The sequence below is a fragment of the Thermobia domestica genome, chromosome 5 (genome assembly GCF_964235325.1).
Source record: "Thermobia domestica chromosome 5, izTheDome1.hap1.1, whole genome shotgun sequence".
Classification (NCBI taxonomy): domain Eukaryota; kingdom Metazoa; phylum Arthropoda; class Insecta; order Zygentoma; family Lepismatidae; genus Thermobia; species Thermobia domestica.
This window is the reverse complement of record NC_137458.1, coordinates 14,027,720-14,043,135: the sequence shown is the minus strand read 5'-3', so window position 1 is coordinate 14,043,135 and position 15,416 is coordinate 14,027,720. Positions and strand designations below refer to the sequence as shown.

The window sequence follows — 15,416 nt, the reverse complement described above, 5'->3', positions numbered from 1 at the left end:
TTTGAATTTAAAAAATACGAATCAAATATTTTTTTAAAAAAAATGTTTTTTTCGAATATCAGAAATGTCATTATTATACACTGCGATAGTCTCTTCACTTTTTGAAAGCGGCATCCTCGAAGCTTTATCTTGACTTTTGCGAAGAAGGCAAAGTCATTCGGAGCTAAATCTGGAGAATAAACCGGATGCCGTAGAATATGGACTCCACTTTCTTGTAGAAATCCCAAAGTTTTCGCCGTTGTCTTTGACCATGCATTGTCGTGATGAAGGTGAGACAGTGAAGACCTTCGGTGGACAGGTCTCCAGAGCTAATATATAGTTGCTACATGGCAGGTCTTACTGAAAAAAGAAGCCATCATAAGGCTCCGTCCTCGTTACTTTCGAACGTGCAATTTAATTTTGAAAATGCCATACTCTTGGCCATTTTTTTTTCTTTCTTTGAGGTGATCGTTGTGAATTCATGTTTCGTCACCTGAGGCGATATTATAAACATCTTTACTTCGCCCCTGCGAAAATCTTTTAAGTGTATAGCGCCACTACTCCATGCGGTCATCTTTTTGCTCAGGGATAAGCACATGTGGAACCGAGCAACTGAAACGCTTGGAGAGCCGTATCTTTTATTATGAACTGGCCTGCAGTTAATCCAATCTTCAAGGTTGACTCTATTTCGTCATATGCGATATAGCAATTCTCTTTCATAATATTTCTTACTGCTGAGACAGTTTTACCCGCAACTGCAGTGCTAGGGTGCCCAGAGCGAGGCTCATTTATCAGGCTTTGTAGGCCGCGTTTAAATTTCGCAAATCAATTTAAAATGTTTGAGTGTGTACGAGCCGAGTCCCAGATACCCATTTCTAAATGATATTGTACTTGCGATAAAACGTACTAAAAATCGTAAAAGATCATTGCACGAAAATCACGTCGCTCGAACTTCATTGCTGCCGACTGACAGGTTCAAACTAACCTATACTTCTAACCCTCTAATTTTCAAACAACAAAGCTACAGCTTTGCAGTTATACCGTTCACCACTAGAGGGCATACGCTTTTAAACGCGATGTTTTACTACGGCAATGCTATTTGAATTTTAGTATCTAAAAACTTTCGGTACGCCCCTCGTATATTTTATATATATATATATATATATATATATATATTGTATAAAGTGCTTATGGTCGTGATAATGTGCAACTGGAAAGAAAATTACGAAACGCAAGTCGAATAAAGAGACAGGCGCACATTCAATTATTAATATCCATATATTTATTTCCTCATTAGAAGCTTCAATATTTACAACAGAATGAACAATTTAGTGTTCGAAATGTTAAACGAATTATTTTTGTTCAAGTAAAAGACATACTGAAAAAAAGTAATTAAAGTATTAATAAAAACAAAACTCCCAAAGACTGAAATATATATTAATAATACTTGTGTAACAGTTTGAGCAAGGTAACGTCACGGCCGACCACGTGTCTGATGAAGGCGATGTTACGCTGCGCAACTGTTACACAAGTATTATTAATATACATTTGATGCTTTCGTCAGTTCTGTCTTATTAATAATGTGGAATATTTCCGAAGTTATAATAAACAAGATACAAATGGAATCAAAATAATGGATAGAACGTTGAATAAATCTGAGAGAGTATGCATGTTTGTGTGATGGCTGGGTACGTACATGGATGGATGAAATTTATCGCCCCTGGGAAACGAATTCTTCTTTACTACATTATTATTATTATTATTATTATTATTATTATTATTATTATTATTATTATTATTATTATTATTATTATTATTATTATTATTATTATGATATTTCAGTTTAAACTGGTTTCAGCTTTATAATCTGACGGCCGTCTCTGGCAAGTGCAGATTATTTGATGAGTTCTTCTTCTCCAAAGAACTTCCTGACCATATGACAGGTGTCTCGTATTACTGATTTTTGTACAGTTCTTAACGACATGTTTTGCGTTTATCTATTCACGTTGTGTCACAGTACTTCTAGAAACAACTGCTGTAGCTGAGATAATGATTGGTATTATTGTAACTTTCTGACATGTCTTCATATTTGTTTATTTTCGCACTGAACGTTGTATGTATGTTATGAGTCAGTGGTAGTGCTACATTTATGAGAGTTACTTATTGCTCCATTTTATCGATAATAGTGATTTCGGGTCTGTTTGCAGATACCGTTACGTCCATTTTGATTTCCCAATCCCATTAGAGTCTGTATTTATCGTTTTCAAGTACTGGGCTTGGTTGGTATTTGTAATATGGCTTGATATCACTGATTAGTTCCATGTTATGTGCCAACTACTGGTGAACGCTTTTTGCAATATTGTTGTGTCTTTTTTAGATAGTCTGTGGGAACCATTATATGGAATGTTCCTGTGGTGTGTTCAATTGTTTCTGATGTGTCTCCGCAATTTCTGCATTTTTCATCCGGTATTTCTTGTTTCAATATGTATTTACAGTCACGGGCGTCTCTGGCGGGAGGACGAGGGGGACGCGTCCCCCCCAATATTTTGAAGTACAAAATATTCAATATTTTATTCTAATTTACTATATTTACTAACCACAGAATATCATATAAATAATAATAATTATATTTATTTGGAATATAATATTCAGGCTGTGAAACGATTGTAATCGAGTTCTTGATACACGTTAGGGGATCCGTGATGGTAAGCAGAAAGGTAACAAATGGAATCGAAGTTAATAAACAGGTTGGGCTAGGTAGTACCATTTAAATCACTTTCTTTGATGCCCCCCCCCCACTTTTATATGGCAGAGACGCCAGTGTACAGTGGTTGGTATTACTCGGTTATGGATGGCCACTATAAATCCTGCTATTTCAGAAGAACACAGTTTTACTGAGCCAGGCAGTTGATTGTCGTTTATCTACTTTACTGTCCTTTAAATGATTTTTAAAGGTTTCGTGGAATTTTTTTGATTTCAACTTCCTTTGCTTTTGTTCATCTGATTCATATTTTGCGATGAACTTTGTCATGGCTACTGTTGTTGAATTATTATTATTATTATTATTATTATTATTATTATTATTATTATTATTATTACTAAATAGTATGTAATCTGATACTGTGATGATCTGCATTTGCTTCGAGATAAGCATCAAAGAAGTCCTATTGAAGATGTAAAAGATAACGTTTATTTGAAATGAGGAAACTGGCGAATAATAAATACCCAGAGAACAATCTGTGTGTGTTTTCAACACATCAATGCATAATTACATTGATCAAAACTGCCGAAGAGAATGTTATTCACTTTCTATTGCAATGGTCAGCGACGCGGTGGAACGCAGCGTAAAAGAAAGACCAAGCAACAGAAGATAGCCATCATGCAACAATTGTTAAGTGTTCCAATGGAATTGAAGTTTCACTCACTTTTCTGCAGGGATTCAACTTTGTTTTTCTTTCTTTCGAAAGACAACAGGAACGAAGGAAATATTGTGATGAAAAAAAAAAAAATCGAATTTAGGATCTCCACGGATTTCCATGACCCATGTTCTCGATATATTAGCTGAAAAATATTGAATTTGCAACTTAGTGTGCCACTACTCGGCTTTTTAGGTTCGGGAGATGGGTGATTAAGGGGCAGACTACTAAATATTTTTGAAAAACTAATAATATTTGTTTTGCCCGTTTTTCGTAAGTGGAAAGAAGTAATAAAATGTAACTTACCACAATAATAGATAATGTTATTCTACACCCGAAAATACGAATCGGAAGAATTTTCAGTGTTGCCATCCATAAAAATTACAGTGTGACCAAAATTTGAATTACTCAAAAATCTAGGTAAAGGCAGCGACTAGAAAAATGAACTCAACGGTAATTGATGACTTGTCATGCTGTCTATGTTTCTTGTTTACAACTTTTTAAATAATATTTCTATTTATTTTGTAATAATTTATGTAAGTTTTATAAAATAAATGCAATGAGCATCGTAACATTTCCTGATTTATATATGCTAGCTTAACTTGCGCTCTCTACGCTAAGCAACATTCACATATGAATATGAATCTCCTTGTCATTCCTCACAACAACTCGACATGCCCCTTTACAAACACAAGTGAAGGACGTCTTGAAAAATGTTGGCAAAGGGATATCATAAAGGGGAAATTGTTTGGATTTTTTTTTTCAATATCTCCACCGTTTGCAAGATTGAGCCTACTTCCGGTTAGTTTCTAATTTATTTATTTATTTATTTAACAATCACCAGATACAGCTCAGAGGCCATTTTACACTGGATATCTAACAACAACAACAATAATAATAACAATGGAAAGGATTTGGGAAGATATCGGCCAGAGCCTGTTTAACAGGTGCCATCCCGGCATTCGCCTGGTAGGACTGAGGAAAACCCTGAAAGACCCCAATCAGGATGGTCGGCAGCGGGAATCGAACCCGCGACCTCCCAACGCTCTACCACTTGAGCTACTTCGCTCGGTTCATAAATGATCAGTGTTTTCTTTATTCTTGCATGCAGTATGTAATAAGCAAATACACTACACAGACAATTATAATGTGAGAGAGATATGATGTTCATTGGGAAAAACACCCCAAACAATAAAGATTCATCTTAGACTGGAGAAATTGTTTTCCTCCGTTTTTCATTATCATTTGGCCATGAAACAAACGCCTGACAGATATACAGCCCGTACATACAAATTGTGCTTTTGGAGTGTATAACTCGTAGGACATGAAGCTTTACTTTAAAAAAAAAATTTCAACACTTCCAGTGTACCCTTAAAAATGTGATAAAGAAAAAACGTCCATTTTTTTTAAATATTCAATTAGAACTGAACAATCTACACAAAATTTGCAATCGATCAGTGAAAACGGCATCTTTCTAGATCTTTGCTTCCTGAGAACTCTCTGTCAAACGGACTGCCCACAAACATATAAACTTTTCTCCGACCACAAACATATAAAACTAGCATTTTAAATATATAGATATATACAGATCATAGACCTAGCTAGAACTATTCAATGGTGAGAATACATTAAAAGTATAATAATAATCTTGTTATGATTCATAGGATGTATTTTATTTTTTTTTCTGACATTTTCCCTCCCCACATAAACAATTCTCCCCCTCCTCCATATTTAGAATCCAATTATAAGACCCTGGTACTCCATTTCTACATTCTTCATCCATTTTACTGGAATACGTCAGTTGCATTATGGTTTTCTTTCTTTACATAAAAATAATAAAGTATTTGGCTTTTTTTTTAACTCGCCTCCACTTAAAAGGTCTTGTGGTGTGATGTATGAAACAATATCCTCCCCTGATACGTACCCAGAAATTTTTGTTGGGAGGAGTCCAAAGTTTGGGGTATCCAATACTATACGACAAGACAATACGTCCAGGAAGTATTGAATCGGAATTATTCTGGACCCGGAAAGTCTATGAGCAATTGTTAAGTACTGCTACTTATATTCTCAAATGCAATGATAGAAATATGTTGTTTTTATAAGAAAGGAAAGAATGCAGATGAAGTTTTAGATCAAATCCTTAAGCTACATCAATAATTTCTCTCCTAAACAAGTACAGTCTTATTTAGAAAGTGTAAAATGTCGAGTGACGACGTTTTGAGGGGGGGAGGGGAGTACGGACTTAATGGATCCCCACGTGGGTATACCTCTGACCCTCGTCGTTCTGGAAAATCCTGGAAATGTGTAGCAATCAGGGACCTTATCTATTATGTCTCCTGTATTAGTAATGTAATTATGTCTTGAGCACCCATATCGTTTAAACGTTCTCTCCAGTTTCGAACGAGTAGACAAAACCACAAATCGCAAGAAATGTCATAAAACTACCGTATCTAATTTCAATAAAGAAAATTCTTCCTGTCTGCCTTCCCCGTATATACCCTAGCGATAGTCATTCGCATCTTCTAAACATTTGAAAGTGAAGTAATGTCATACGAAAATGAAATTAAATCTAAGATTTACGTCCTATGGTTATGCCGGCTAGGATAAAGGAGACTGTGATGATGAGAAATGAATGAAATGGTGGAATGAAGAAAGTAGGAGGAAACGAGAGAATCCCAAGAAAATCCACACACATGCTGTTTGTCCATCACAAAGTTTACTTGGCGCGAGCTAGGATCGAACCAAGACCCCATGCGCCAGAGGTCAACGCTCTGCCACTGAGTCACCGCGGCCCCAGATGTAATGTCATACGTAAAAAAAAAAAAAATAAAAATAAACTATTTTCTATATACACAGATTGTTGTAGCTCGAATATTTAAGCACTGATTGGGATTACAAGTGGGCCGCCATCCTCCCAATTCGCCTGATATAGCTCCCTCTTAATGTAATTTGTTCGCAAAAATGTGTCAACAAATCAAACCATTCCTAATGTCCAACATATTGTGAAGACATGGTTTCATCCTCCCCCCCCCCCGTTCCCGACATTTCTGGCCCAACTCTACTCTTTCTCTACAAAGCCAGAAACTTTTCAGCACCGCCTCGTATTTTTCGCACGTGTGGTTACGTTTTTAAATTTGAAACCTTGAACTGAACTTTATTTTATTATTTTCACATATTGTTCGTGTTCATTCTTTGGAAAGTACAGGTGTAGATAACTCCAGTCACTGACACATTATGATTATATTCGTATTTTGATAGAATAATATGAGCTTTGTTGGAGAAAGCTTTCTTACGTACGTTCTGTTTTTATCAGGCAATTATTCATAACATTCTATACAAATATAAACGAAACACATACTGACAAGGTAATACATAACTTTTTCCTTATATGATATTTTTATCAGTATTCTCATCAAAATGCATCGAAGATACTGTTATTGATCGAACTTTCACGTAACTGTAGTTTTCATAGAAGCCCTGTACGTACAATCCGCGGCAAAAAACCTGCAACATGAGCATATAAGTTTATTGTGAAATGACGAAGTCTTTTGCTCCAAAATAAGTGTGCACGGGAGGAGGCCGAAATTTATCCTGGCGTGATTCGTTCCACTTAGACGCTATGTTCATTCCCTGTGCTGTTAGGCGTAGTTTCACAATAAACTTACATCCTCATGTTGCAGGTTTTTTGCCGCGGATTGTACCATCTTCTCGGAGTGTGTTTGAATTTATTAACGTATAAAATCATTTACAATCAATAGACATAGCGTTCTGCCAAAGATCTGGTTTATTAATATTTTAAGTATTAGTTCCTTAAGTCTGAAGATCACTAATTAAAACAGCAAGTGAATACCTGTTAATGAAATCAGAGTTTCTCAGTACTTGTAACCAATGTATTATTAATAGAGCCCGGATGTTCATGCACCAAAAAAAAAAAAAAAAAAAGGTAAGTTTGCAAATATACACGAAAAAATATCAAAAATATGCATTAAAATTTTAACATACCCACTGAAATACATATTAAGAAAATAAAATTTCAATTTCTTTAAATACCCTAATGACCTCTGTTGTAATGAACTATAAATGTCTTCCTTAGGTTTTCTTCTGTAAATCCTCTGCGTTTATCAGTGAGAAACGTTCTGTAGATCAAAAAGTTCCTTTCTACGTTAGCAGGTCACTGGAATTGACTTCTGCTGACGTAGAAAGGAAAAATATGATCCGAAAGCAATCGAAAGTGAATTTACCTAGGATTGTGAGCAGCAAACTCAACGTTGTTTTTTAAAGTAATTCAGTGCTCACAGAGTAATGTTCACAGAGTAATTCAGTTCACTTTAAATATAACCTACTTTTTTGTAATATGCACTGAAATATGCTAGTATGCAGCAATAAAATTCGGAAATATGTAGTATCCTGCAAAGTTTTTGAAATATGCATGTACACTCATGTCCAAAATGATTGTCGCATATCTGTAACTGTCTTCTTGTAAGAATATAATATAATAATGATTTTGCAGGGTACTATTAATACTGATACTATGTGTATAATCGGGAAATGTATATTTGTGGTAAATTTCATAGCAAAAGAATTATAAATGCGAAAATTAGAATGAGCAAAACAAAATATTGCTAAATGGACAATAAACTTTTATTTTCGTTTTATTATTCTTATTTACTGGTCTTTTGATATGAAGTTTTCCACATAGTTGTCTCTGCCGATTGTAGTTATACTAACCTTATAAGAAATACCGGTCGAATTCTTATCAAATTATATTCCTACTATAGACATGCAACAATAATTTTGGACATAGTGTACATCGAAATTCACTCAAAATATGCACCTATATACGCTAACATATGCGTCTCAAACGAATTCTTACAAGTCCGTCGGAAAGATAAAAGTACTGTCCATATGTTTCTGCATGTTAATGTAAACACTCATTTTGCATATAAATCCGGGGTGTAATTATTAATAAATAAATATTCAGAAGGACATAGCATTATCATATGGCGGACTTAAACAAAAATTTTAGGAATGATAAAGAAAAAATGCATAAAAAACTGTGATCTTGGCCAATAATTAGCTTGTAGATCAGGAGCCACAAAAGTCTTCAGTTACAGCAGAAAGTTTATTCTGACTAGAATATAATATTATTTAATGAACTTCTTTTAACGTTATACAAACATAGTTGATTCTGTAATTGTAGGGTCTGCCTTCACAATGATTATATGTATACCGTTACATGTATTTTTTATCAATATAGAATATTTGGCATAATTTGAACTGAATTTGTCTTAAAAATCCTCATATACCTTATATGCCTTCTTAGATTCTTGTTTGCAACTCAACACACATCTGAATGGGTCCTCCTAAAGTTTAAAAAATCGGCACCCTTGCAGACAACTCTGCCACCGATACTCTTCTACGGAAACTGTTTAAACTTTCAGATTTAAAATAATACAAAATAAACCCACGGAAGAAATATATTTTAACTCTAACACTATTGTTGCTTGATTACTTCCATATAAAAAGTTGGCAACTGTGTTGACAATTCAGGGTGGGAGCTGCGGAGCTCTCAGAAAATTTATCTGGAGGCTCATGAAATGTATGGGCAACGGTGTTCGAGGCTACATGAAAATATTCTTAGTTCAGATTCGCAAGCAAGACGTCTTATAAAAAAAAAAAAAAAAAATTAAAACATATACCTGTAAAAATCCAAAGTTTAAAAAGAAAAAAACACTTATCTTACCTTCGAATTTTTCGTAGATCTGGAAATCAAGCTTTTCTGGAACGAACTTAGGTTTCGAAATCTTTTGTTCAAGCGTCGACTTATCCAGCGTTAGACTTGCAACTTTGCGAAGCACATTACTATCAGGGAGAGGAACGTCACTCACAGACGAATGGCGCCGAAGGTAAGCATCGTCGTCTTCCTGACCTATTAATAGGAAAATTAAGAATTAGTCAGAAATATAACAAAAACTTAATGAACACATGCAACAAAGGCTGATTTAACCAATAGTTGAACAAGCTTGGTCCATTATCTTTTTTTCAATCTCACGTCGCGCAATGACCCAAGGTAAAATATTTGGTTATTGCAATACCAAACAGACTTTGGTTATAGTTAAGTTTAAAACCCGCTACATTTTATTCGAAAAATGAATAAGTCAAATTTTGCTACAATTTCCATTTGGATTTTTGCAAAAATGAGGAAGTTTTTTTTCTCTTCTATTTTTTTTTAAATAGTAATCATAATCATGGGTATTCTGCCGGTGAAAAATGAAATCCTTAGTTTTACGTTCCACGATTATGTCGGTTAGGCTAAAGGAGACGGTGATGATGAGAAATGAATGAAATGGTGGAATGAAGAAAGTGGGAGAACCCAGAGAAAACCCACGAGCACGGTGTTTGTCCACCACAAAGTCCACACGGCGCGAGCTGGGATCGAACCAGGGATCCCAAGCACCGGAGGTAACGCTCTACCACTGAGCCACCGCGCCCCCAGGTATTCTGCCAGTATTGGTAGATCACTTGCCGCAGCTGAGAAGCTCCAATGTTTTTAGGTAACCTCTTCGTCTTCACGTACAATTTCTCTGTTTTTATAGCGTCCATTAATTGTAGTCTCCTTCGCCTTCTCCCTTTCTTTCCTTCCACCATACCCTCTAGCACGTTCCCCGTGATACAGTCCCTTCTTAGCCAATGTCCCAACCAGTTTCTCTTCCTCTTCTTAATAATATCTGAAATTGTTCTTTTCACTCCCACCATTTCTAACACCCTGTGATTCAAGCTATTCTCTCCATTCTGCTCCACACTCACATTACGCCACCATACGCTCTAGCACGTCCATGTCCAAGTTTCTAACCCATACAGTACAATGCTCCACACGAAGCATTTTATGAATTTTTTTCACGACTTTTTTTAATTCAAGGCCCCACAAAATATTTTCTTCTTCTTAAAGCTTTCTTTGGCCATTCCTATCCTTAATTTTATTTCACGTTCACACTTCATATCATCACTAATAATACTACCCAGGTATCGAAAACTAGTCAGTCATCTGTTCTATTTTCTCCTCTTCTACTACTATATTTAATACCGACCGCTCGTTCCAATAAAAAGTAATAATAATAATAATAATAATAATAATAATAATAATAATAATAATAATAATAATAATTTTATCAATAAAAATCTTTGCTTAAGATAAAAGTTTTTATTCTAATTTTCAAAAAAAAAATGTCAAGAATTTGAAACCCGTATTTAACACACGATTAAATTTAAGAAAAAATGTGTAATATGTTATAGAAAGTAAAGGCAACTAGCTAAACTTCAATACATAGTAATTTCATTTTTAAACTGTGATTTTAACACATTTCCTGCGAAGAAGTGAATGAGCATTAGAGATTGTGAACGTATACTGAAATTGAACTAAAAAATTGTCATACATTAATCAACTTTGTGAATCGAATAATCGTTACCTAAATTTTGATTTAAAAAAATGTCTGAATGATCGCTACTAATTTATTATTTTAGTAATAACCATAAAATGGTCAACGATTTTCTCGTCATTTCCCCCCTCCCCGCTTCTTTTCTTAAACGAGTTAATTATTCAATACATAAAATAAAATCTATACAAATAATTAAAAATAAGAGTGATTATGTTTGTGACTAAATAACTCTTGAACCACCCGAACGATCTCGATCAAATTTTCAACATAGATAAGGTTCGGGTCTGGGAAGTTTTTTTTTTTTTTTTTTTTTTTATCATTTCACTTTAACGGTGCAATTTAGGGGAGGGGTATATATTAAAAATGATCAAAAGTGACCAATATCAGAGTCGAATCCATTGTTTTCGGGGTTGCTGAGATGATTAGTGACACTTCCAAGCTGTTTAAATCCAAATTCAGCTCACAATAGTAATATTTAAGTTTTATTTATATAGATTACTTATTATTTTCTGATATTATCTTTGTTTCTATCGATACTTGAGAGCGCTTCAGTAATGGTAAAAAATTAATGACTAATGAAACATACGAGGCGCATCCAGAAAGTAAGTTTCCCACGCGTCCCATAGCTAGGAAACCGTATGTTGCGGGAAGAGACTGCGTGTACGTTAGACAGTAAAGTCCTAACATGGCGCATACGCCAGCAGAATTTCCCTAATTCTCTTAGTAGTGTCGTGGCAGTGATTGAAGATTGGCGTTCCTATTCCAGCTCCCGCCGCGTGTCAAGTGTGAGCAGTGATAAAGTTTTTGAATGCACAGGGCATAGCACCGATTGAAATCCATCGTCAGCTGGGGTAATAAATCATGATTTTGACTAATTTGCAGTTTGCATGTACTAATGAACTGTTACTATACGCTGTTAGTCTGCAGTTGCATACAACGTAAAATAAATATTTTGCGCATAAATAATCACGGTACTGAGTGGCTATACCAGAAAGCTCTCCACTAACTTCTATCCTTAGCCAACTGGATTCAGTTTCTACTTTGGATTCCTATTTCTGCGAGATCCATCTTAATATTGTCCTCCCATCTGCGCCTACGTCTTCCTAATGGTCGTTTTCCGATTGGTCTTCCAGTCAAGACTTTGAAAGCGTTCCTACTTTGTTCCATCCTGGCTACATGACCTGCTCACCTAAGCCTCCTAGACTTAATGACCCTAAGAATGTTTGGTAAACGGTATAAATTATGTAGTTCCTCGTCATGAAGTTTCCGCCATTTCCCATTCCCGTTCCTCCTGGGTCCGAATATTCGTCTCAAGATCTTGTTCTCAAATACTTTCAGTCTATGTTCTTACCTCAGAATAAGCGACCATGTTTCGCAACTATACAGAACAGGCATATTATCGTTTTATATATTTTAAGCGTAAGAGTAGTTATATTTCATAAAATATTAGGTCATTCACAAAGAAATCTGAAGGGGATTGGAATAATTATCCAATTAATGTTGTTGATCAGTTAAGAGATATATTTGTGATTGATGCTGAAGGATCAAATGTTGAAAATAGGATTATTATTTTCGTTTTTTTTTTTTCAATATTTATATTATTTGTAAGATTGAAATATAGAATTATTTGTAGGATTGAAATATATATTATGGATGTAAATAACACATAACATAGTGAAAATATTGTGCATTTATTACGTACGATATAGTAATAGGCGCTCTATATATATGAAGCCCTTTACTGTGTCGAAATGGGTGAATTCAAGCCATATTTTACATATTACTAATTCCTCATATGATAGCAAGAGTGCAATATCCCGATAATGAGCATGTCAGAGACGAATGACTTTTTCTTTTTTTTTCTTATTGTTGTTATTATGCGAAAAATATGTAACAAACCACTCAAGCAAAAATAAAACTTTCTCTTGACTAAATTGAATTAAGTAGCGAAAGGTTTCAGAAACATTTGTTTGCATCACCGATTAGAGCATGTGTACCTTGAATCTTCCTATACTTCCGATGCAATTTCATTATTGGAGAAGGACATTAACTATACACGTACAAAGAGCCACAGGAAGACAAGATGTTTATAATAATTTCTGAGCACTATTATCTACTTATTTTTAAAACATTCATTCATGAGTATCCTATGTATTCTAAGCCCACCCGAATACAATAAAATGATATTATATATATTATACACATTGTAGAGGTCTGCAAGGGCTCGGGCCGTAAATTTTTAAATATACAACCATATTTCTCGGGCCTTTTCGGGCTTAATTTTGTAAATATACTATACAACGTTATACATTGCACCGTTCTTTCTGGAGAACTTTTAAAGCACATCTGCAAAATAAATCTCTAATTGCTACAAATAAAAATACAATTTTGCGTTAATTAAGTTTCTGTAATTCGGGCTTATTTGATTATTACACGAGCTCAGGCCGGGCTCGGGCCTAAATGCTAAAACATATTTCAGACTCGGGTCGGCCTTCGCATTGTAAATTCACGGGTCGGGCCGGACCCGGGCTCGAAATTCCGGCCCGTGCAGACCTCGAACACACTGTCCATATTCGTACAAGTAATTTTCTCGCGTGTTGCTCATTTTGTAATGTTGTCTCTTGCACATTAACGCTATGTTCGTCATGAAGCATTAATAAAGTATTAAGCTCATGCCACTGTTAAAAAAGTGTGAATAACGCTTGCACAAATATTTAATTGTGCCTTTTATAGAAATTTGAAACTATCACTAAACATACCTGTTTACTGGTACGGGGTCACGAGAAGAATCTAGTCAGAATTGGATTACAGTACAGTATTTGCATTTATTTATATCACAAATTTGAGATCATTTTCTCATGATTCCATGCACAGGTACTCGTATGTTTACAAAGTTGCATTGGCTTCACCGCCCTCAAGTTAGTATTAAAAGCCTAATTAGAAATGTACCCAAGTATGAGCACTTTTTATCAGTGGTATGAGCGTTAGTTCTTTGTATAAGATGTTATAACTGTCATCCTCATAGAAGTGTACACTTTTTTTTTTTTAAGACTAGTAGGTCCAATCCTCTCTCCTTAAAGCCTCTAGTGGCCGCCAAGAACACCAGTCTTTCACTACAGACAAGGAATAGGCCTACTTCACAACTGTGAAAACAGTTTGCTCAATGGTGTAATGTTCACCTGTGCTACATGTGGTCCTTAGTTCGATCCAAGTTCCCGCCAAGTGAATTTTGTGGTGGACAGACACTGTGCGTGGATTTTCTCGGAGTTCTCTCGTTTCCTCCCACTTTATTTATTCCACCATTGCATTCATTTCTCATCATCACCGTCTCCTTTAGCCTAGCCGGCATTAACCATGGGACGTAAAATTCAAAGATTTCATTTCTCTTCTAAGAAAAAAAAAATGGGTAATAAATCATGATTTTGACTAATTTGCAGTTTGCATGTACTAATGAACTGTTACTATACGTTGTTAGTCTGCAGTTGTATACAACGTAAAATAAATATTTTGTGAATAAATAATCACGGTACTGAGTGGTTAAACCAGATACTACACAATGCAACAAGCGCTACACGCTGCACTTTGAAAGTGAAATTGAAAAGCACCACGCAGGGCACTGAAAATGTTCTGAACGAATGCAACACAATTCAATCTGAAGTTTCCTTTTTTCCCAGAGGAGGTCACACACCGTGAAATCAGCTCTCTTGTGTTGTTAGGTCATGGGTAAAAGACGACGCTCTTTCATCTGATTTATGTTGTTGCGTTCGTTGCCATTTACATCGGTGTGAAGAAACACAGGTTTTGAAAACAAAACTCTTTTCTATACGTTCAAGAGAGCCCATGTTGTAGTTTCCAAGGGGGGGGGGGGGCTGGCAAGAAAAAGCGACATTTCAAATATAGTTTCAAATTTTGCTGTAACTATTCTAAAAATTCTATAGGGTTTTAGATATTCCGGAATACAATTTCCTCCAGGGGGGGGGGCGAGCGCCCCACCTTGCCTTCCCTGATGGGCGCCCTTGTATACGTTCAATTAGTTTTACCGATGAAAGCAAGCGTCCTTTATCGGAAACTGTTTGTTGTAAAAATGTAAATAGTATTACGATCCTGATTAAGGCTCAAATTTCTATCACATACTTTTATCCTGGCATTATTTTTGATATGTACTGCAGTTAAATATAAGCACATTTCTGGTTCTTGTGAACAGAAAAATATGATTTTTAATGGTCATATAAAGGGCCTACCCAGTTTGCCATAAGGACGAGACTGTGTCACGTGGTCAGGTCAAAAGTAATGCTGCGTGCTAAATCGAGTCTGGAGATTAGAAATCCAGATATAAAATATTCCAAGTACGTAACCTCCGCGTGGGGCGCCCTGGTTAATTCGAAGAAGATGCATATATTTTATCATTATTGTTTATTTTACTTACACAACTTGACTTTTGACAATGTTCTATCCATATTTACCTTACATGTTATACATAGTTTTTAAGCTCTTCATTATGTCTTTGCAATAAGCTTTCAATTAACCATCTCCTTACTAAAGTTTTTCAGTTATGTGGAAGACTTTTTCTCTGTGTGTGCGCGCG

At 35.4% G+C, this 15,416-nt stretch overlaps 1 protein-coding gene across 4 annotated transcripts in view; it reads right to left on the bottom strand.

The window, feature by feature from the left end:
- Positions 1–15,416, bottom strand: part of LOC145685725 (uncharacterized) — a 305,763-nt gene that overhangs the window by 179,932 nt on the left and 110,415 nt on the right. For all 4 annotated transcript variants that reach the window (XM_081758218.1, XM_081758220.1, XM_081758221.1 and 1 more), the window contains exon 3: positions 9,139–9,324. In XM_081758218.1, coding sequence (XP_081614344.1) covers positions 9,139–9,324 — 186 coding nt within the window. The remainder of the gene's footprint in view (positions 1–9,138; positions 9,325–15,416) is intronic.